The 17,173-nt window shown below is 53.8% G+C and overlaps 1 protein-coding gene across 1 annotated transcript; it reads left to right on the top strand.

Moving 5' to 3' along the window:
- Window positions 1-9,476: 9,476 nt before the first annotated feature.
- LOC111141621 (snail family transcriptional repressor 1) lies at window positions 9,477-15,510 on the top strand. Its single transcript, XM_022494326.1, has 3 exons — window positions 9,477-9,623; window positions 10,241-10,768; window positions 14,506-15,510. Exons 1-3 carry the CDS (start codon window positions 9,542-9,544, stop codon window positions 14,688-14,690), a joined length of 795 nt encoding a protein of 264 aa, XP_022350034.1. The 5' UTR covers window positions 9,477-9,541; the 3' UTR covers window positions 14,691-15,510.
- The last annotated feature ends 1,663 nt before the right edge of the window (window positions 15,511-17,173 follow it).

Here is a 17,173-nt window from a genome sequence, read left to right as displayed (position 1 = left end):
AAGCAGATATGCAGTATTAAAAATCAATGCTTACTGTTAAAATAACAGAAGACACATAGGGCAGAAAAATATAAAGAAGACAAAACCATTCACCCCACCCCACAGACAGCCAGACAACCCATCCTGTCAGTAGTGGGATACTTACATGTCTTTGAGTCATCGTGTTTCTGTTTGAAACTTAAAATGGGCGAATGTTCGACTTGCTGTCTGTAACGTGTTTTCACTCCCAGGTGTATGCACCCACATCTTCCCATGTCAGTGTCGTGTTACTTTAGCAGTTGCAAGGTGCTCCTGGTAACGGTGGGCCATGCTTTCTTTATTCTTGTCCATTTAGGTGGTTTTCACCTTGCCTTTTCTAGACTGTGCCAGAGTGAGCATCCTTGCAAATACATTTTTGCCTCCTTCTCTGAGTGTTTTATTTTTTTTTTAGATTGTTTATTTATTTGACAGAGATCATAAGTAGGCAGAGAGAGAGGAAGAAGCAGGCTCCCTGCCGAGCAGAGAGCCCAATGTGGGGCTCGATTCCAGGACCCCGGGATCATGACCGGGCAGAGTCTTTAACCCACTGAGCCACCCAGATGCCCCAACCTTCTCTGAGTGTTTTATTTTTTTTTTTTTAAAGATTTTATTTATTTATTTACTTGACACAGAGAGAGAGAGGGTGAGAAAGAGATCACAAGTAGGCAGAGGGTTAGGCAGACAGAGAGGGAGAAGCAGGCTCCCTGCTGAGCGGAAAGCCAGATGTGGGGCTCGATCCCAGCACCCTGGGATCATGACCTGAGCCAAAGGCAGAGGCTTAACCCACTGAGCCACCCAGGTGCCCCTCTGAGTGTTTTATAATGCAGAACTGCTGGGTCAGATAGAGCGAGGTTGAGATAAACATAAAATAGGGAGACAGAAGCAGGCAGAGTCTAGGGGAAAAGAAGCATTCCTGAGGAGACAGAGGGAGCCTGTGTGAGTCGTAGAGGCCCCAGTGGTCTGGCCACAGGAATCCAGCCAGAGAAGTGACTGAGTCACTTTTCCGAATACACCCTACAGATATACCTATAGGTAAGGTCAGAGTCCTCGATGCAGGGATTTTTGTGGGTCCATTGTTCCTGAGAAGCAGTCTAATTGCACATGACGGGGCTGGTTTAAGATTGTGCCGTGTTCCTCAAAGCTGGTCTCCAAGTAGGGCTGCCAGATTTAGCAAATGAAAATACAGGAAGCCCAGTTAATTCTGAATTTCAGATAAAGAATTCTGTTGGTGCATAAACAATGAATCTTGGAACACTGAAAAAATAAAATTAAAACAAACCAAAAAAAGAATAAGTCTGTCCCATTCAGTCTTATACTAAAAGTGTATTTGTTGTTTATCTGAAATGCTAATTGAATTGGGCATCTGTATTTTATCTGGAGACCCTGTCTCCAAGATCAGTGAGAGCAGCAAGGTGAAGTCAGGATAGATGTTGTGTGTGTAAGTGTGTGTATACACGTGTGCACGGAGGGCTTCTGAGGCGGGATTGGAGGTTTAGCTCCTGACTGGGTGGCTGTTGTGGTTGAGGGGAAGGGACTTGTCTAGGGTCTCACAACCCTGGGTGGTAGAGCTAGGCAGGCCCCCCAGTTTTGTGCCCTGCGGTGATTTGTGTCTATGTCTTAAAAAGTATTCATATAATAAACACAAATATTTTTAAAAATCACAATATCCTAAACTCCACTTAAGTATTTTTGGTTTTAAAAAGTACTGGCAGGGTCCTGGGGCTCTGCCTTCCTGAACTGTTTTCACATCCTGGAACATTCATCTGCCCCTGGGCTGCTTAATCAGGGTGGCCGCTGGTCACTGCTGCGTGAATGTCCCTCTCACTTCCCTTCCCCTCTCACCTGCCCATCCTTGTGACCTCAGCCTGGAGTCGGTTTGGATCTCACTCCTCTGACTCATCCTGCGTCCCTTGGGGCTGGTGAGTTGCCTCTTCCTGTCTTCCTCCCTCACCTGTGAGCTCCACAGGCACAGAGACCTTGTTTGTGTCCAGCTGGGTTATCACAATAGCCTCACCTCCTAGGCCAGGTACCTTCTGCGGCTCACTCGCTGTGACTTGGGGGTATCTCACCTCCGGGCCTCAGTTTCCTTATCTATAAAATGGGGCTAAAGATCTTGACTACCACTCAGGGCTTGCTGTGGGAACCAGATGGGCCCCGTGTGACAGAGGAGGGAGAGTGAGAGAACATTAGCGTCTCTGAGGTGATGCTTGAACTGAGGCCAGCTCTGGGAAGATCTGGGGAGGGCGTTTGGGGTGGACGAGCAATAAGAGCGAAGGTCCCGCTCTGGGAAAGAACCTGTGTGAAGAGGAGAGAGGAGCGGAAAGACAACCAGCAGGGCTGGGTGAGCAAGGGGGAGAGTGAAGGTGGGGGGCCATGAGCAGGGTTTGGGTTTTGAGTCTGTGAACCTAAGAGTGGACTCTGACCTGAGGAAATCCTTTGCACTCACTTTCCCCTGCTTGGCAGTATCTCCTGCCCGAGAGGTTCATAGAGGCCCAGGGGTCTACAGGGGTGAAAGGTAGGGCAGAGCGGAGGCTCCCGGGGCTTTTCCTGGAGACAGGTTCAGCCTTCTGCCAGGAAGGTGCAGATAAGAGGGTGATAGCAGTGCAGTCCGAGGGGCGAGGCTGCCAAGGCCAAATTAGTTTGCGAGATAGTTGGAGAGATAGTAGTTTGAAAGATTGCCTGTGCGCGCAGTGTGTGCGCGCGTGCGCGTGCCCCTGCTGGTGAAACTGCGGGGAGATGAGTGGGGAAGGGTGCACTGTGCCCCTAGGACAGATGCCAGCGGCCGGTGTGGAGAGGCTTGGCTCCGGAGTGTCTCCCTCAGCCCACACTTAGACACCTGCCACCCTCAGGGCCTCAGACAACTGCCTTTTCACCAGGGGTGCTTACCTCTTCCTGGTTCCCCAGGACTGTTCCAGAACTTCCCCTTCTTATTACCCCTGCTGGACGGATGAAACCCTGTCTCAGGCAGTCTGGTGGTTGGGCTTTTTTTAATCCCCATGAAAACGTAGTGTATTTGAAATTGTGACTCGTGTATCTGAAATAAAACATTCATACCCTTCAGAAAAGGCTAGGAGGCAAAGCAGCCCACCCACCCCTGTCCATGTCCCCCCTCAGACGTGACCAGATTTGGGGTCAACTTTCACAGATGGTCGGGGCCTACATGGTGGGTATTATCTTATTTACTGCTGCGCAAAAGACACTGTTCCCCTGAATTCTTTTCACTTAAGGTCTTGGGGTTCATTCATCCACTCAGCGAATATTTATTAGGCACCTACTGTAAAGCAGATGCGGGTTGGAGGTCATGATAGTGAGTGACCCCTTCCTGCCCAGGTGGAGCCATGGGGGCCTCAATAGTGAGGACATTCTCTCTGTAACAACAGAAAACACATTTCTACACATTTTTTATTGACAAAATGTAATATTTAGGGGCATCTGGCCACTCAGTAGAGCATGCAACTTTTGATCTCTCAGGGTCGTGAGTTCGAGCCCCATGTTGGGGGTAGAGATTACATAAATAAAGTTTTTTTAAAAACGTAATATTTAGGGGCACCTGGGTGCCTCAGTGGGTTAAGCATCTGCCTTTGGCTCAGGTCATGGTCTTAGGGTCCTGGGATCAAGACCTGGGTTGGGCTCCCTGCTCAGCGGGGAGTCTCCTCCCTCTCTGCCTACCCCCCCCTCGCCCCGCCCAGTGTTTGTGTGCCTTCCTCTCACCATACCAAGACAAGCCTCAGTCCGGATTTGGCCCACGGGCTGTATTTGCCAACCTTTGGTCTAAAGGGCAATCAGCAGAAAAAGTCAAACATACACTCTGTCCGGTAGTGGTGAGTGCAGGACAGGAAAGTCAAACCAGGAGGGGGGATGAGGAGTCTGAGACTGGAGGGAAGAGCGGTGGGGGGTGACATGGTGCCAGAGAAGTCTTCCCTGAGGAGATGTGGGGGTGAACCTGGAGGCCATCTTGGGAGGAGAACATTCCAGGGAAAAGGGAGCATCACATGCAAAGTCGCTGAATCGGGAGCAAACCTGGTGTATTGTGGCTGGTGCCTCATTGGCTCTGAGGGGCCACAAAGGCCAGACCCTGTGAGCCTCCTGGTGTAGTGAAAATTGTGGCTTTCTCTATTAGAGAGATGGCAGCCGTGGAGGGTTTAGGTACACAGATAGGCTTTGACATTTTAACAGCTATAAAATATTTTATTGATTGGACTGTTAGGTACTTAACAAGCCTTCTATGATGGGTAACTTCTGCTGACCCTTAAAATTAATGAAGCCAATATTTGAACATGATAAAAAAAAATTCAGACACAGGATGGGGCACGTTGTAAAGCTTCTCCCTCCCACCCCTGCCTGGCAGCCACCCAGATCCCCTCCTCAGAGACAACCATTATCACCAGTTTCTAGTGTCTCCCTCCAGAGATGGTTTCTGTGTCTCTAAGAAATACCTATGTATTTCTCCCTCTTTATATGCAAATTGTCCATGTGTTCTATACCTGTACCTTGAATCCATTACATGTAGAGCTTTCTCCTTTCTGACAGGTGTGTCATATGACTGCACTGTAATGTACTAACTGGTCTCTAGGTGGGCCTTGGCCTGAGTGTGGGAGCATCGAATACCACCTTGGGATGCTAGAGAGGTGCCCATGTGAGTGAGTCTCCTGCACAGACCGAGCACACAGCAAGTGCTCAGCAGATTGGAATGAAAAGGGTTTGCACATCTTTTCTTGGGAGTCCCCAACTCTGGGCCACACACAATAGACTTGGACCCCAAAACTCCCTTGAAAGCCATTTATATCTGGGGACGGTGATTTCGACTCCTTCGAAGGGCCTATGGGGTCAGGCCCAAGGCTGAATCCTTGCTTTCAGGCAAGTGCGAGACACTCAAGAGGTTTTGTTTTTTAAATCAAAGAAGGATAAGGGTGGAGGTTGAGCCTTGACTCATTCCTTGAACTTTCTGTAGACAATGTCTTCTTCCTGGGTGAGATTAACTCTTTGATTGATTTGCTCACTGATTAATGATCTAATCAACAGAGGCCCATTGGCCTAATATACAAAGAGCTCTCAGCAACTAAGAAATTCATCAGCTCTGTGACCAAAGGACGTGAAGGGAAAGTTCAGAACATGAAGAAACAGAAATGGCTTTGGAGGATGAAAAAAACCCTCCACCCCATCCATGTGAAATGCACGTTGTGACTAGGAGGTCTCGCGTTCCCTGATCAGATGGGCAAAGATAGAAAAGTCAGACAATACCCTCCCTGAGCCAGGTTTTAAGAAGGGATCCTCACCACCCTGCTGGTGGAAGTATAATTTATTTTAACCTTTTGGACATTTGGACATCTGGACAAATGTATCAACATTTTATATAACATAACTTTGACCCAGAGTGCAAAGATGTGTGTACAAGATATTCATTGAAATTGCCACTTTGTTTATAGTAGCAAAAAACTGTAATCTAACCGAAAGGCTTAGCAGGAGTCCTCCTGTTAGATAAATAGTGTAGTTGTGGTATAATTCATACAGTGGAAGAGTACATAGTCCTGAAAAAGATTAAGGAAGCTGCGTGTAATGATACAGAATAATCTTCAAGACACTGAATATTGTTACTTGGGAGAAAAAGCAAAGTGTAGGCTAGCATGTGGGTTCCCATTGATGGTACATATAAAGAAGATATATATATATATATATATATATATATATATATATATGTGTGTATATATATATATATATAACATATATATAAATTATTAATATGTACATACCTTGTTTCTATAAAGACCATCTCTGGAAGGTCCTAAAAGACTGGTAAAAAATAGTTGCCTTTGGGGAGGATATCTGGGATGAAGAGAGATTTTCTGCTTTGGATGGTCCTCAGTCACATTTTTAGTTATTGTTTTTATTTTTTAACTTTTCTTGAGGTTTTATTTATTTGAGAGCGTGCAGGAGAAAGCAAGCATGAATGGGGCGGCGATGGGGGAGGTGGAGGGCAGAGGCAGGGGGAGAAGCCGGCACCCTGCTGAGCCTGGAGCCCCTCATCGTCATCGTGGGGCTCCGTCCTAGGACCCCCTGGGATCATGGCCTGAGCCAAAGGCAGACGCTTAACCCACTGACCCACCAAGGCCGGTTTTTACTTTTTACTTTTTTTACTTTTAAAGATTTTATTTGACAGACAGAGATCACAAGTAGAGAGGCAGGCAGAGAGAGAGAGAGAGAGAGAGAGGAGAAAGCAGGCTGCCAGCGAAGCAGAGAGCCCAATGTGGGGCTTGATCCTAGGACCCTGGGATCATGACCTGAGCCGAAGGCAGAGGCTTTAACCCACTGAGCCCACCCAGGCTCCCCTATTGTTTTTACTTTTAGTGGGGGATGGACACTTGTGGAAAATGCAGGCTTCTGTTCACCTTTATCTTCCTCTCAGAGGCCATTCCTGGTCACATGAGATAGTCCCAAACTGTTCTCCGGGGCAGGTGTCCCAGTTTTCACTCCCTTAGGGGCGTGCGTGCCAGCCCCGCGCCAGGTGGCCCAGGAGCGGGCTCAGGGAGAGCCTCCGCCAGCAGAGGGCGCGGGAGGACCGCGCCCCGGGGCGTGGGGCGGAGAGCGGGGAGCAGTCGCCGGGCGCCGTGGGGTCCGCGGTGGCTCCGCCGGAGAGGCCACTTCCGGGAGGACCTGACACCACTGTATCTAAAGTGTCACCTTTCCCCTCCCCGCTTATGTAGCCTGGTCGGAGAACGGGTCTGTCCGCCCGGGGGCCTCATCTGAAGCCCCCACCCCGCCCACCTCCCGGTCTGCGTCGCTTCCAGGAGGGAGGAGAACGAGGGCGGGGGCAATTCGGTCAGAAAGGAGGGGACGGCGCAGGGTCCTCCCCCAGCTTTGTACTCCCTCCCAGGCGCAGGACCGAAGCCGAGGAAAATGGAAAGCCGGAGGCCCAGGCCCTGGTGTCTGAGAGCTAGGGGCCCCTGGACGCTGCCCCTCGGCATCTCCAGGAGATAGGATTTACTCCGACCTTATGGGATTGTACCATGCATTGTTAATCCATGATACTGTTGATAAACATTTGGGTCGTTTCTAGATTTTCGCTATTAGGAACAAGGGTTTGGTGAATATTCTCTTGTTTCTTCCGAGTTTAGGGCTGGGCAGCACTTCTCAGCTTTGGTGGCTCACTAGAATCACCTGGAGAGTTTTAAAAAAATGCTAATACCGGAGGCCGCCCCCACCCCTACCCAGACTAATTAAATCAGGATGTCTGTGGAGGTGGGGCCCGGGTTTGGGTGTTCCCTAGGAGAATCTAATCTGCCGCGGGGTCTGAGAACCCCTGTGACTCAATTGGCCTAGGACTAGAATGCTGGGAGGAGGAGAGTCACCTGTTACTAGCGGATGCCAAACCTTTTCAAAGTGGTTGTGCCCATTGACACTCTCCTCAGGATGGGACAAAAGTCCTGCTGCCCTCACACCCTCATCAACACTTGACTTTGACCAAATTTTAACTTTTTTTTTCTTTTGATGGGTGTGAAATGGTATCTCGCTGTGGTTTAATTTGCATTTCTCTCATTACTAATGAGGCATTTGGTGAAAATGATGAAACACTGAAAAGAAGCCAGCCAGGTGAAGATCTGGGGGAGAAAGGGGGGGCGGTGGTGGCCAGCAGGTGCCAAGGGCCTGTGATAGGAAAGGGCTGGGATGTGAAGGAACACAAAGAAGTGTGGAGGGAGATCATTGTGCCTGGGGAGTGGGGAGAGTGGCTCAAGACAAGGTCAGCATAGGTCAGATCGGCTGGGCGGAGGGCTGTGGTGAGGACTTTGGCTTTTACTCTGGGTGAGACAAGAACATGGGAGGGTTTGAGCAGAGAGACGTGGCCTTACTCCTCCCTCTGGCTCCGTGTGGAGAATCAGGACATTTTGAAACGAAATAGACACAGGAGGGAGGTGTGTTCTTCCTAGTGACTGCATATGGCCCGCCTCCCCCACCTTACCTTCGACTCACCAATTAGAACACAAGTTAGTGGACCAAACAGACAGTTGTCCCTTCCCTCATTCTACGTGGTGAGTAGGGGGACTTACGGGTTTTCATAGTTCTTGCTTCAAGATGGACTCAAGCTGGGGTGGGGGTGGGGGGTGGGGGGTGGGGGGTGGGGACCTGTGGATTTATTTCCGTGCCCTGACTCTTACCCCAGGCCTGGCATGGCCCTGTCTGGAGTTAGTGGGTGGGCTCCCAGCAGAGCTGAGAGTGAGGCTCCAGCTGTTCCTCCCTGGGCCGTCCCCCTCCCCCCACCCCCCCCATCCGGGCATTAGGTACCTTAGACACAGGATTTATGACCCCCGGACAGGTGAGAAGACCCACCTTGGCCCCTCCCTTCCCGCTTCTTTCTCCCACCTGCCCAGAGTGATCTTTCTCAACCAAACTCTAACAGGTCCGTCCTCAGCTGAAAATCCTGTCTTGGCTCCCACTGTCCTTGGGGCAAAGTTCAAACTCTAGGCCCTGGAGGCCCAGCAGACCTGACCTCTCCAGCCTGCCCACCCCACCCCCATCCCTGGGAGCTGCTCTCAGTGACTCTGAAGTAGTTACTGATTCTAACCTCGGGCCTTTCCCCTCGGTGTTTCTTCACTTCCTCTGGGAAGTTGCCCCGGACCCCCTGTCAGGTGATCTGCTTCTTGACTGTCACAGCGCCCTGTGGCCTCCCCCCGCATCGAAGCACACTTCCCTTTGCTTAATTATCCCCTGTTTACTTCGTCTCTCTCCCCCACCAAACGGCGAGCTGCCCTTCGGTAGAGACCCCGAGTGTTTTGTTCAGGGCTGTGTCCCCAGCTCCGGGAATAGTGACTGGCACGTAGCGGGTGCTCAGTAAACATTGGCTAAGTGAAGGAATGGATGCCTTTTGCTAGATGATGCCAGATTGCTTTGCAAAAAGGCTGTGGCATTTCACACTGCCAGCAGCCACGTGAAGGTGTTCATTTCCTCGCATCCTCCCCCGAAATGTGTACCGTCCCTCGTCAATCCCACGCTCTTTGTGAGGCGCCAGCCTGACCGAGGAAATTTCCGCCCCCCTCCCCAGCCCGAGGCGGAGGCGGTTTCGGAACGTCAGGTGCCCAGACCCGCAGTGCGCGGCGCCAGGGGGCGCCAGAGGCGGACGACCGTGCCGCGCTGAGCTGGCGGGGGCGCGGGGTCCCAAAGGGGGCCCCGCCTAGCCTGGAGCTCCCGGCGCCCGCCCGCCCGCCCGCCCGCACTCCGCTGCGGGGCGATCCGCGCAGCGCCCGCAGCCGGGCCTCCTTAGCGGCCCCCGCTCGGCCCACAGCGCCACGCGGCGCTAGCCCCGCCAGCCCCCGGCGCACCTGCTCGGGGCGTGGCCTATGGCGAAGGCGCGCCTCGATTGGCGCGGAGGTGACAAAGGGGCGTGGTCTCATCATGCCCCGCCCCATCCCGAGGCTGGCGTACTTAAAGGAGTTGGCGGCGCGTCTCCACTCACAGCGCAGCGGCACGGCCTCGCGGGTGGAGTGCTTCGCGACCCCTGCGCGACCCGGCAACCCCGGCTGCTTCGGCCACTATGCCGCGCTCTTTTCTCGTCAGGAAGTCCGCCTGCTCCCGCCGGAGGCCCAACTACAGCGAGCTGCACGACTCTTCTCCAGGTGAGTGGACGAGGTGAGGGACTCCGGGGGCTTCGGGGAGACCCGCAAAGGCCGCGTGGGGGGCACCTTGGGGGAGGGGGCCTCGGGGGCCAAGTCCAGGGCCCGAAACGGAGCCCAAGGGCCTGGCGCGGGGCAGTGGGCGCAGGGGCGTGAGGAGCCCGGGGCAGGTGGATGCGGGCGGTTGGGGGAGGGCTTTCCGAGGGCGGGGGTCTGGGGTGAGGAGACTGCGCGGCGGCCGGGCCCCGACGGCGGGGAAGCGAGGGGGAGCGCGGCCGGAGGTGGGGCGGGGGGCACGCGCCTGGGGAGGGGAGGCACCGGCGCTGGCCCGCGGGCCGGGAGATGGGGGGGGCACAGGGGGAGCGCCCCCGAGTCGGGGTGAACGGCGGCGCCCTTCGTGTAAGATTTGGAGGCCGAGGCGGGCGAGCCGGGCGAGCCGGGCGGCCCCGGGTGAGGAGGGGCTCCGGGCGGGCAGGACGGGCCGCCCTGGCCGAGATCCCTTCGTCCCTCCAGTAAGGACTGAGTGCCGCCCCGCGGCCCCCGCCCGCAGCAGCCCTCTGTTTGTTGACTGACTGCGCGACCGAATGCCTGACCCTGCCCTTTTCTCCGTCTCCCTTCAGAGTTTACCTTCCAGCAGCCCTACGACCAGGCCCACCTGCTGGCGGCCATCCCACCTCCCGAGGTCCTCAACCCCACGGCCTCTCTGCCCACGCTCATCTGGGACTCTCTCCTGGCACCCCAAGCCCAGCCCATCGGCTGGGCCTCCCTTCTGCCCCAGGAGGTCCCCAGGGCCGTGGAGCTGACCTCCCTGTCGGACGAGGACAGTGGGAAAGGCTCCCAGCCCCCCAGCCCCCCCTCACCGGCTCCTTCGTCCTTCTCTTCCACCTCAGCCTCTTCCTTGGAGGCCGAGGGCTATGTTGCCTTCCCAGGCTTGGGCCAGTTGCCCACGCAGCTGGCCGGGCTCTCCGTGGCCAAGGACTCCCAGACTCGCAAGGCCTTCAACTGCAAGTACTGCAACAAGGAATACCTCAGCCTGGGTGCCCTCAAGATGCACATCCGCAGCCACACGCTGCCCTGCGTCTGTGGCACCTGCGGGAAGGCCTTCTCCAGGCCCTGGCTGCTGCAGGGCCATGTCCGGACCCACACCGGTGAGTGTCCCCGTGGGCCGCCGCCTTTCTCCTCACAGTCCCCACTGCCTTCTCTGCCAGCACTGGGGGGTCGGGGGGGGGGGACTCCTGGGCTTTCTGTGATTTTGCGGAGTGTGGAAACTGCAGCTCCAGTCTCCTGACTTCTGGCTCGTTCGTTCAGGGGCTTGGCTCCCTGAAATGTTTGGCAGGAACATTCATTCGTTCCTCAGCTAAGCAGATGGGAGGAGTAGATAACTTTGTCTCTGCCGTCGCCGTTTCCCCACCAAATGGGTTGGAGTTGGCTATGGGAGAGGTGCAGCCAGCACCTTGCTGCCAGGCCAGGTGTGAAGGGGCCCACCGCACTCCGCCCTCCCCCGGCCCAGCCAGGCAGGATGTTGTGAGACCCCCCACCTGCCTCTGAGTCCTGCTTCCAGAACTTCAAACCTTGAGTCAATGTTTCACCTCTCTGAGCCTCACTTTACACGTTTGTAAAATGAGCATAAGAACATCTTGTGGGGCGTCTGCGCCAGTTAGATGAAAGAAAGCACCTGGGCCACCACTTGATACACGATAAGTGCACAGAAATGGTTTTGATATTTGCTCTGCTTCCATGCTGTGTGACCTTGGACAAGCGATGTAATGTCTGAGCCTCAGGATTATGATAGCATAATCCTATACGGTGGATTCTGGCAGCATTTTGTAGGTTTGGCCATCAAGATTCAGTGGCTCCTCAGTCACTTCGTAATAATTTGTTACCATAGTTCTCAGATCTGCTCTCCCTACCCCCACCACGGAGTAGATAAACTCAGTCCTGTTACCCAGACCTGGGAATACCTTTGGCAGCAGAAAACCGTTAGGTCGTAATGTTTCAAAACCATAATAAATGGGAGATGGCGTCTCTTCTGTCCTCTAACTTTCTGGAAATGTGGAAGAGGTAGCCACTGTGTCTTTTCAGAACTTGAAAGGTGGAGGCCACCATATTTGGGGCTGCTCTTTGGGGAGTGACTTTGGTAGAAGGTTCAAGGGTCATAGCTGTCCGCTTTGGGGTCAAGCCGACTGGGTTGGAGACCTCAGTTCTGGCATTTCCTGGCCCAGTGGCTGACCTCTGATCTGTGAGGGTCAGTGGGCGGTTTGTCAGGCCTGGCGTTTTGCAGGCGTTATTGGTATCATTATTACTCCTACAGAGTGTCCCTGGCATCCTCCCCAGCTGGCAGACCATGGCTCCCCATTTCTCTTTGTGCACACATAGCCCTGATTTTAAAGGGACCTGATAGAAGGGTCCAACTGCCTGGCTTCTGTCTTGGGCGATTGCCCAGCTGAAGAGGGCTCTATTTGGAGGAGTCAGAACCCTTGGGGTACTCCCCTGAGCCCCCCAGCTTCTCTCCCCACCCATCAGTACATTTTCATGTAAAGGCACGGCTGGGACACAAAAAGCCTGTTGAAATGCACCATCACCATCCTCATTGACTCCCATTGTGTGCCTTAATGGTGGGCCCAGTGGGTGGGGGCTGGGGGGGTGGAGCAGGTGCATGGGCCAGTGGTGCCCAGCACCTGTTCCGGCTGCAGCTGCTGGCCCACAGCGTGTCAGGCCCCTTTAATCCGGGGAGTATCACATGTACAGTGCCCCCCTCGGCGGCCTTTGTCCCCGCCGGCCTGGTGCCGATTTCACACTCGCCAGGATCGCCATAAAGACGTCTGCGGGGGTTGGGTATCTGCAAGGGGTGCAGGTCTGTGCCTGCCTCTTGCACACACAGACCTCCACCCCATCATATCCTGTAAGGCCTTCCTCCTCCTCTGTTCACGTTCGTGTCTCATCATACATGACGTAAAGGTAACCTCACTGAGCACTTGCTCTATGGGGGGGGGCATTGCCCATGGCTTCCTTCACCTGGGTTAATGCGGTAAATCAACAGCCTTAGGAGGGAGGTGATGTCCTAATGCCCACCTTACAGATCAGGAAACTGAGGCAAAGAAGGAAATCAAACTTTTCCCAAGTCACAGCTCATAAGACTGAGCCAGGGCTCCTTCATCTCTGCCAAGGAGGTGAGAGGGAAGTGGCTTTCTATGCCCTGGGGTTGCCCTTATCCATATCTGCGTACAGTAAGCCCTTAGTTCACAAGGGAGCATGTGAAGGAGGAAAAACTTCACTTGGACCTTATGGTGCAGCCCTCAGACCCTTCAGGCCTAGTATGCAGAGGGTGCTCAATAATGACAAGTCCGTTAACTCAGACATCCCTTCCCTAGTCTCCTGCTCAATTCCCCCCTTCTGTGGTGTGGCCTGTTCCGTTGTATTTCTGCCCCAGGAGACCGAGCCCTTGAATGGATGGCTCCATAGTGAGCCTCAGACCTCTGACTTCTGGACGCCCCCAGTGCCCAGCACAGTGCCCCGGGCAGCCAGCCAGCAGGTTGATGGGATTCATTCATTCCCTGCTCTTGAATTCCGACCCTGGGCCATGTCCTAGGGGCATATAATGCTGGGAGTGGGAGGGTAGAATGCTATGTTTTGGTAAAGAATGCTCAGCATTATTGCCTGGCACAGAATGGAAGCTCGATAAGTACTTGTTTAATGAGTTATTATTCAGGTTTTTTATTTAGGAAATGCACCCCCAAGGAAGAAAAAACGAAACACAGCACTGTCCGTGTTTTTGTACTGTGAACTCTTATCATCTTAGTTGGGGCAGGAATTAGGAAAAGTTGGTGAACAGCATTATCTGGTGGTGATTGAAGGGTCAGGCTCTTCCGAGCTTTTAATAAAAGACTTAGCTATTGTATAAGCACTTACTGAGCACTTACTGTGTACCTAGCTCTGCGTGCATAACTCTCTTTTTCAGCATAACCTTGGCCAGGCAGGTGGTGTAAGGGCCACAGGTGGGAAGGAGTTTTAAACAAGGTAGAAGGCAAAAGGTTTCTGTAGCCTCTTGGGGGTCCCAGGCCCCAAGCCCTTGGAATGAATTCAGGGAAGGCCCCTGCTCTCGTGGGACTCTGTCTGATTGCGGGACAGACAAGACTTGACAATACCAAACGTGGTCAGCGTTGTGATGGGGAAGCAGCTCAGAGAAGGAGCTGAACCGGTTGGGGGGAGGGGGTGTGCCAGGGAGCCTTTAAGGGTGACCCCTTAAAGCTTTGTCCCCAGATGAAGTAAATCCAGTAGTGATCATGAGGAATACCCACTATAGCCCCCTTAACTGAGAGACCATCTATATAGTGGTTAAAATCGGAGGCTCTGGAGTCAGGCTGCTTGGTTCTTGCTGGGTGGCCCTGCATATGCTACTTGGTTTTCTCTGTGCCTCGGTTTCACGGACTCTAAACTGAGGACAAGGGTGGGATTAAGGGAGATGAGCATACGATGCTCCTCGCTGTCTCTGGCACAAAGTAAGTGTTCAGTAAATGCAGTTGCCATCATTGTCTCAGCTGGCTTGCCTGGGTAAGTGCTTTATTTACCACCTCCGGATTACCAGCCCTTACAGGGGCGGGGATGAACAGCTCCATTTTACAGATGAGCAACTGGAGGCTCAGAGCAGCTGGATGACTTGTTCTAGGTCACATGGTGGGAAGTGGCAGAGCTCCCAATCATATCCAAGCCTTTGGACACTAGATAATGGCCTGGTTTTTCTGGGTCATGGGATTTCCTTCAGGGGTGGGGTGATCTGGGCTCTAAAGGCCCAGGTGGGTGGGTGGGCAGGCAGGGATTTCAATAAATAAATGTCAGCTGTTACCCCAAGTGGTTTTTAGCACTCAACTCCTGTTTCTGTCCCCAGGCGAGAAGCCCTTTTCCTGCTCCCACTGCAGCCGTGCCTTTGCCGACCGCTCCAACCTTCGGGCCCACCTGCAGACCCACTCAGATGTCAAGAAATATCAGTGCAAGACATGCTCCCGAACCTTCTCCCGCATGTCCCTGCTGCACAAGCACCAGGAGTCGGGCTGCTCAGGGGCCCCCCGCTGACCCTCAGGGCTCCTCCTGCCTCTCTAGACAACCCCCTGCATCGCAGCCTTCTCAACTCCAGAAAGAAGGTGCCCCCATACTTGTCACTGCCACGGAATTCCCTTCTGAGCTCCCCTGTTTGGCTCTGTTGGCCCCGAAGGGCTCTGAGGACCATGTTCCAGTTCTCTCTGCCCCAGGTGCCTCAGTGGGCTCTGAGGGAGGCCTTGCCGTGGACATGTCTGTGGACGGCTGATAGGGAGGGTGGTTTAGTTCTGGAGTCGGCCTCTCTGTGTGGGTTTGTGTGTCCAAAGGTGTTTGGATACAGCTGCTTTGAGCTCCAGGACAAAAAGGAAGACTGATAGGAAACTACCCCCCACTCAGGGGAACCCATTCCTCCCAGACCTAGACCCCTCAGGCCACCCCTCCAGGAGGTGTGACTAACTGTGCAGTAATCCACCCCCAGGTTCAGCCTCGGGGCCTGTGGGCAGTCACTGACACACGGACGTGTCTAGACCCCCGGGTTGCCCCGGGCCCGGGCAGCTATCTCAGTCTCCCGTCTGTCACCGTGGCGCCTGTCTCACGGGCAATTTAACAACAGTCCCAAAAGGGACTGTGAGTAATTGCTGTCACTTGTTGGGGGCCTGAGTGGGGTGCTTCAGCCCGACCGATGTGTCTCCCAGAACTATTTTTGGGGTCTGACAGGTGGCCCCGGGAGGAAGATGTTTACATTTTTAAAGGTACACTGGTATTTATATTGCAAGCAACATTTTGTACTAAGGATACATTTTGTATAGTTATATGTACAGTTTATTGATATTCAATAAAGTGGTTAATTTATGTATTAAAGTCTACTTTGTTTTATAGAAGGGTGAGTGTTTTACAGGCCTTCAGGAAGGGAGGAGGGGGCAGGGATTCATGGAGCTCAGATAATTCCTGATGGGCTTAAATCCTGTCCCCTTAAAGATGACATGGCTTTGGACCACTGACTTCAACTGTCAGGGACCTTATTTGTACAAATGGGTTTCCTCTGAGCCTGGGTGTCCTGTCTGATGCGGAGGGTGGGAAACACCTGCAGGCCAGTGAGCAGCAGGGGGCTGTGTATAGGTTCCTTGCACTTCTTACATCGTGACCTGGATTTATTCTCTCTTGCTTCCATTTTGAGGCTGACCAGGCCCACAGGGTGAGAAGCCAGCTCCCTGGGTCTTGTCAACTGGACAGGCTGCTGGGCTTTGCCCCAGCACTGCAGGTCGTTCGGGGATGGATTGACTGCTTCTCCAAGATGCGGGAGTGGATTACAGTGAGCAAGAAGGGGACAGAGGATGTCCTTCCTGTTTCCAAGGGCTCTGGGCCCCACTCTGGCCTCCCTGTCGGACCCACACCTCTGTCTGGCCGCTGGGTACCAAATGGCCTTTGATGCAAGGAAATTGGCTGGCTGGAGCCGAGAGGGTGAGAAGCCAGGCCAAAGGGTAGGGGTCATTCAGCTTCCTGCTCGAGGATGGGACGGGAAGACGGTCGGCTTGTGTCCTGGGCTGGGATAATTCACTCCTGGCTGGCTGTCACGGTGACCTCACCTCTGGGGCCCTCCTGGGGCCAGGAGAAAATGAGTGTCCTTTTTGAGCACAAAAGGTGCTGAAGGTGCCAGTTTCCTGCGGGGAGCTGAGCAGGCATTGCAGGCGTCCCAGAGCTCCCGAGCCCCACAGTCAAGCCGGGGGTGGGGGGAGCTTCATGTTCCAAAGGAGAGATGATTCTTTCTTCTAAACAGGAAATGGTGACCCGCAGGCCGGGAGCAGCCCTTAATGACTTGCAGCTTTCCTCCCAAAAGAAAAAAAAAGTTCTCTAACAATCGCCAAATTGTAGCTGGCCTCCCTGAAGGGAAGTTAGGGAGTTGCGGTTGGGGGGTGGGGGGACGCTGGGGGTTGGGCACCAATTTGCTGAAGGCCTACTGTGTCCGCCATCCGTGGACTGTCATATACAGGCACCCACAGTAGGTGCTGACAGCAACTGGTGAGGGGATAAATGACTTCACACACTCCTGGGGCGGGGGGAGGGGGCAGGCCTTGTGGAGACCCCTCCCCAGCATCTAAAATGGGGTGTACCAGGCTCTGATCCTCCTGGGAGTTAGGGATGCCTGGGTTGTGCCCCTGTCAGGGCCTAGAACAAGGCTCTTCCCCCTGGGACCTCCAGTTTCTGCCTCTACAAAATGGGGGCCATGAGGGCCCTGCCTTCCTCCCCAGAGCCTGGAAAGGGGCCTTCAGTCAGTGTGATGAGCATCGTGTGTGCCAGGCCCTGTTCTAGGCCCCCCGGTGCAGCCGTGAGCAGACAGTCCTCCGAGCACTCACGGAGCTTAGGTTCTAGCGAGGGAGATAGCAAACAAAAACAAGTGACTAACTAAACGAGTCTAGACGCTCAGATAGAATTAGAGGGATCCACGGGGCAGGCTCTCTTGATAAGCCAGAGCCTGCGCTGCACTGACTTTCCAGTGAAAACCCGAAGGAGGAGAAAGT

Source organism: Enhydra lutris, unplaced genomic scaffold, assembly GCF_002288905.1.
Source record: "Enhydra lutris kenyoni isolate GAN:26980312 unplaced genomic scaffold, ASM228890v2 scaffoldscaffold6, whole genome shotgun sequence".
NCBI classification, from domain to species: Eukaryota; Metazoa; Chordata; class Mammalia; order Carnivora; family Mustelidae; genus Enhydra; species Enhydra lutris.
This window is presented reverse-complemented; position numbering and strand designations above follow the sequence as displayed.

Bases quoted from the DNA above. Each gene is read 5' to 3' on its own strand.
- LOC111141621 (XM_022494326.1), top strand. From the start codon at position 9,542: ATGCCGCGCTCTTTTCTCGTCAGGAAGTCCGCCTGCTCCCGCCGGAGG. The intron at 9,624-10,240 runs GTGAGTGGACGA...GTCTCCCTTCAG, and splicing joins GCTGCACGACTCTTCTCCAG to AGTTTACCTTCCAGCAGCCC. The intron at 10,769-14,505 runs GTGAGTGTCCCC...TTCTGTCCCCAG, and splicing joins CCATGTCCGGACCCACACCG to GCGAGAAGCCCTTTTCCTGC.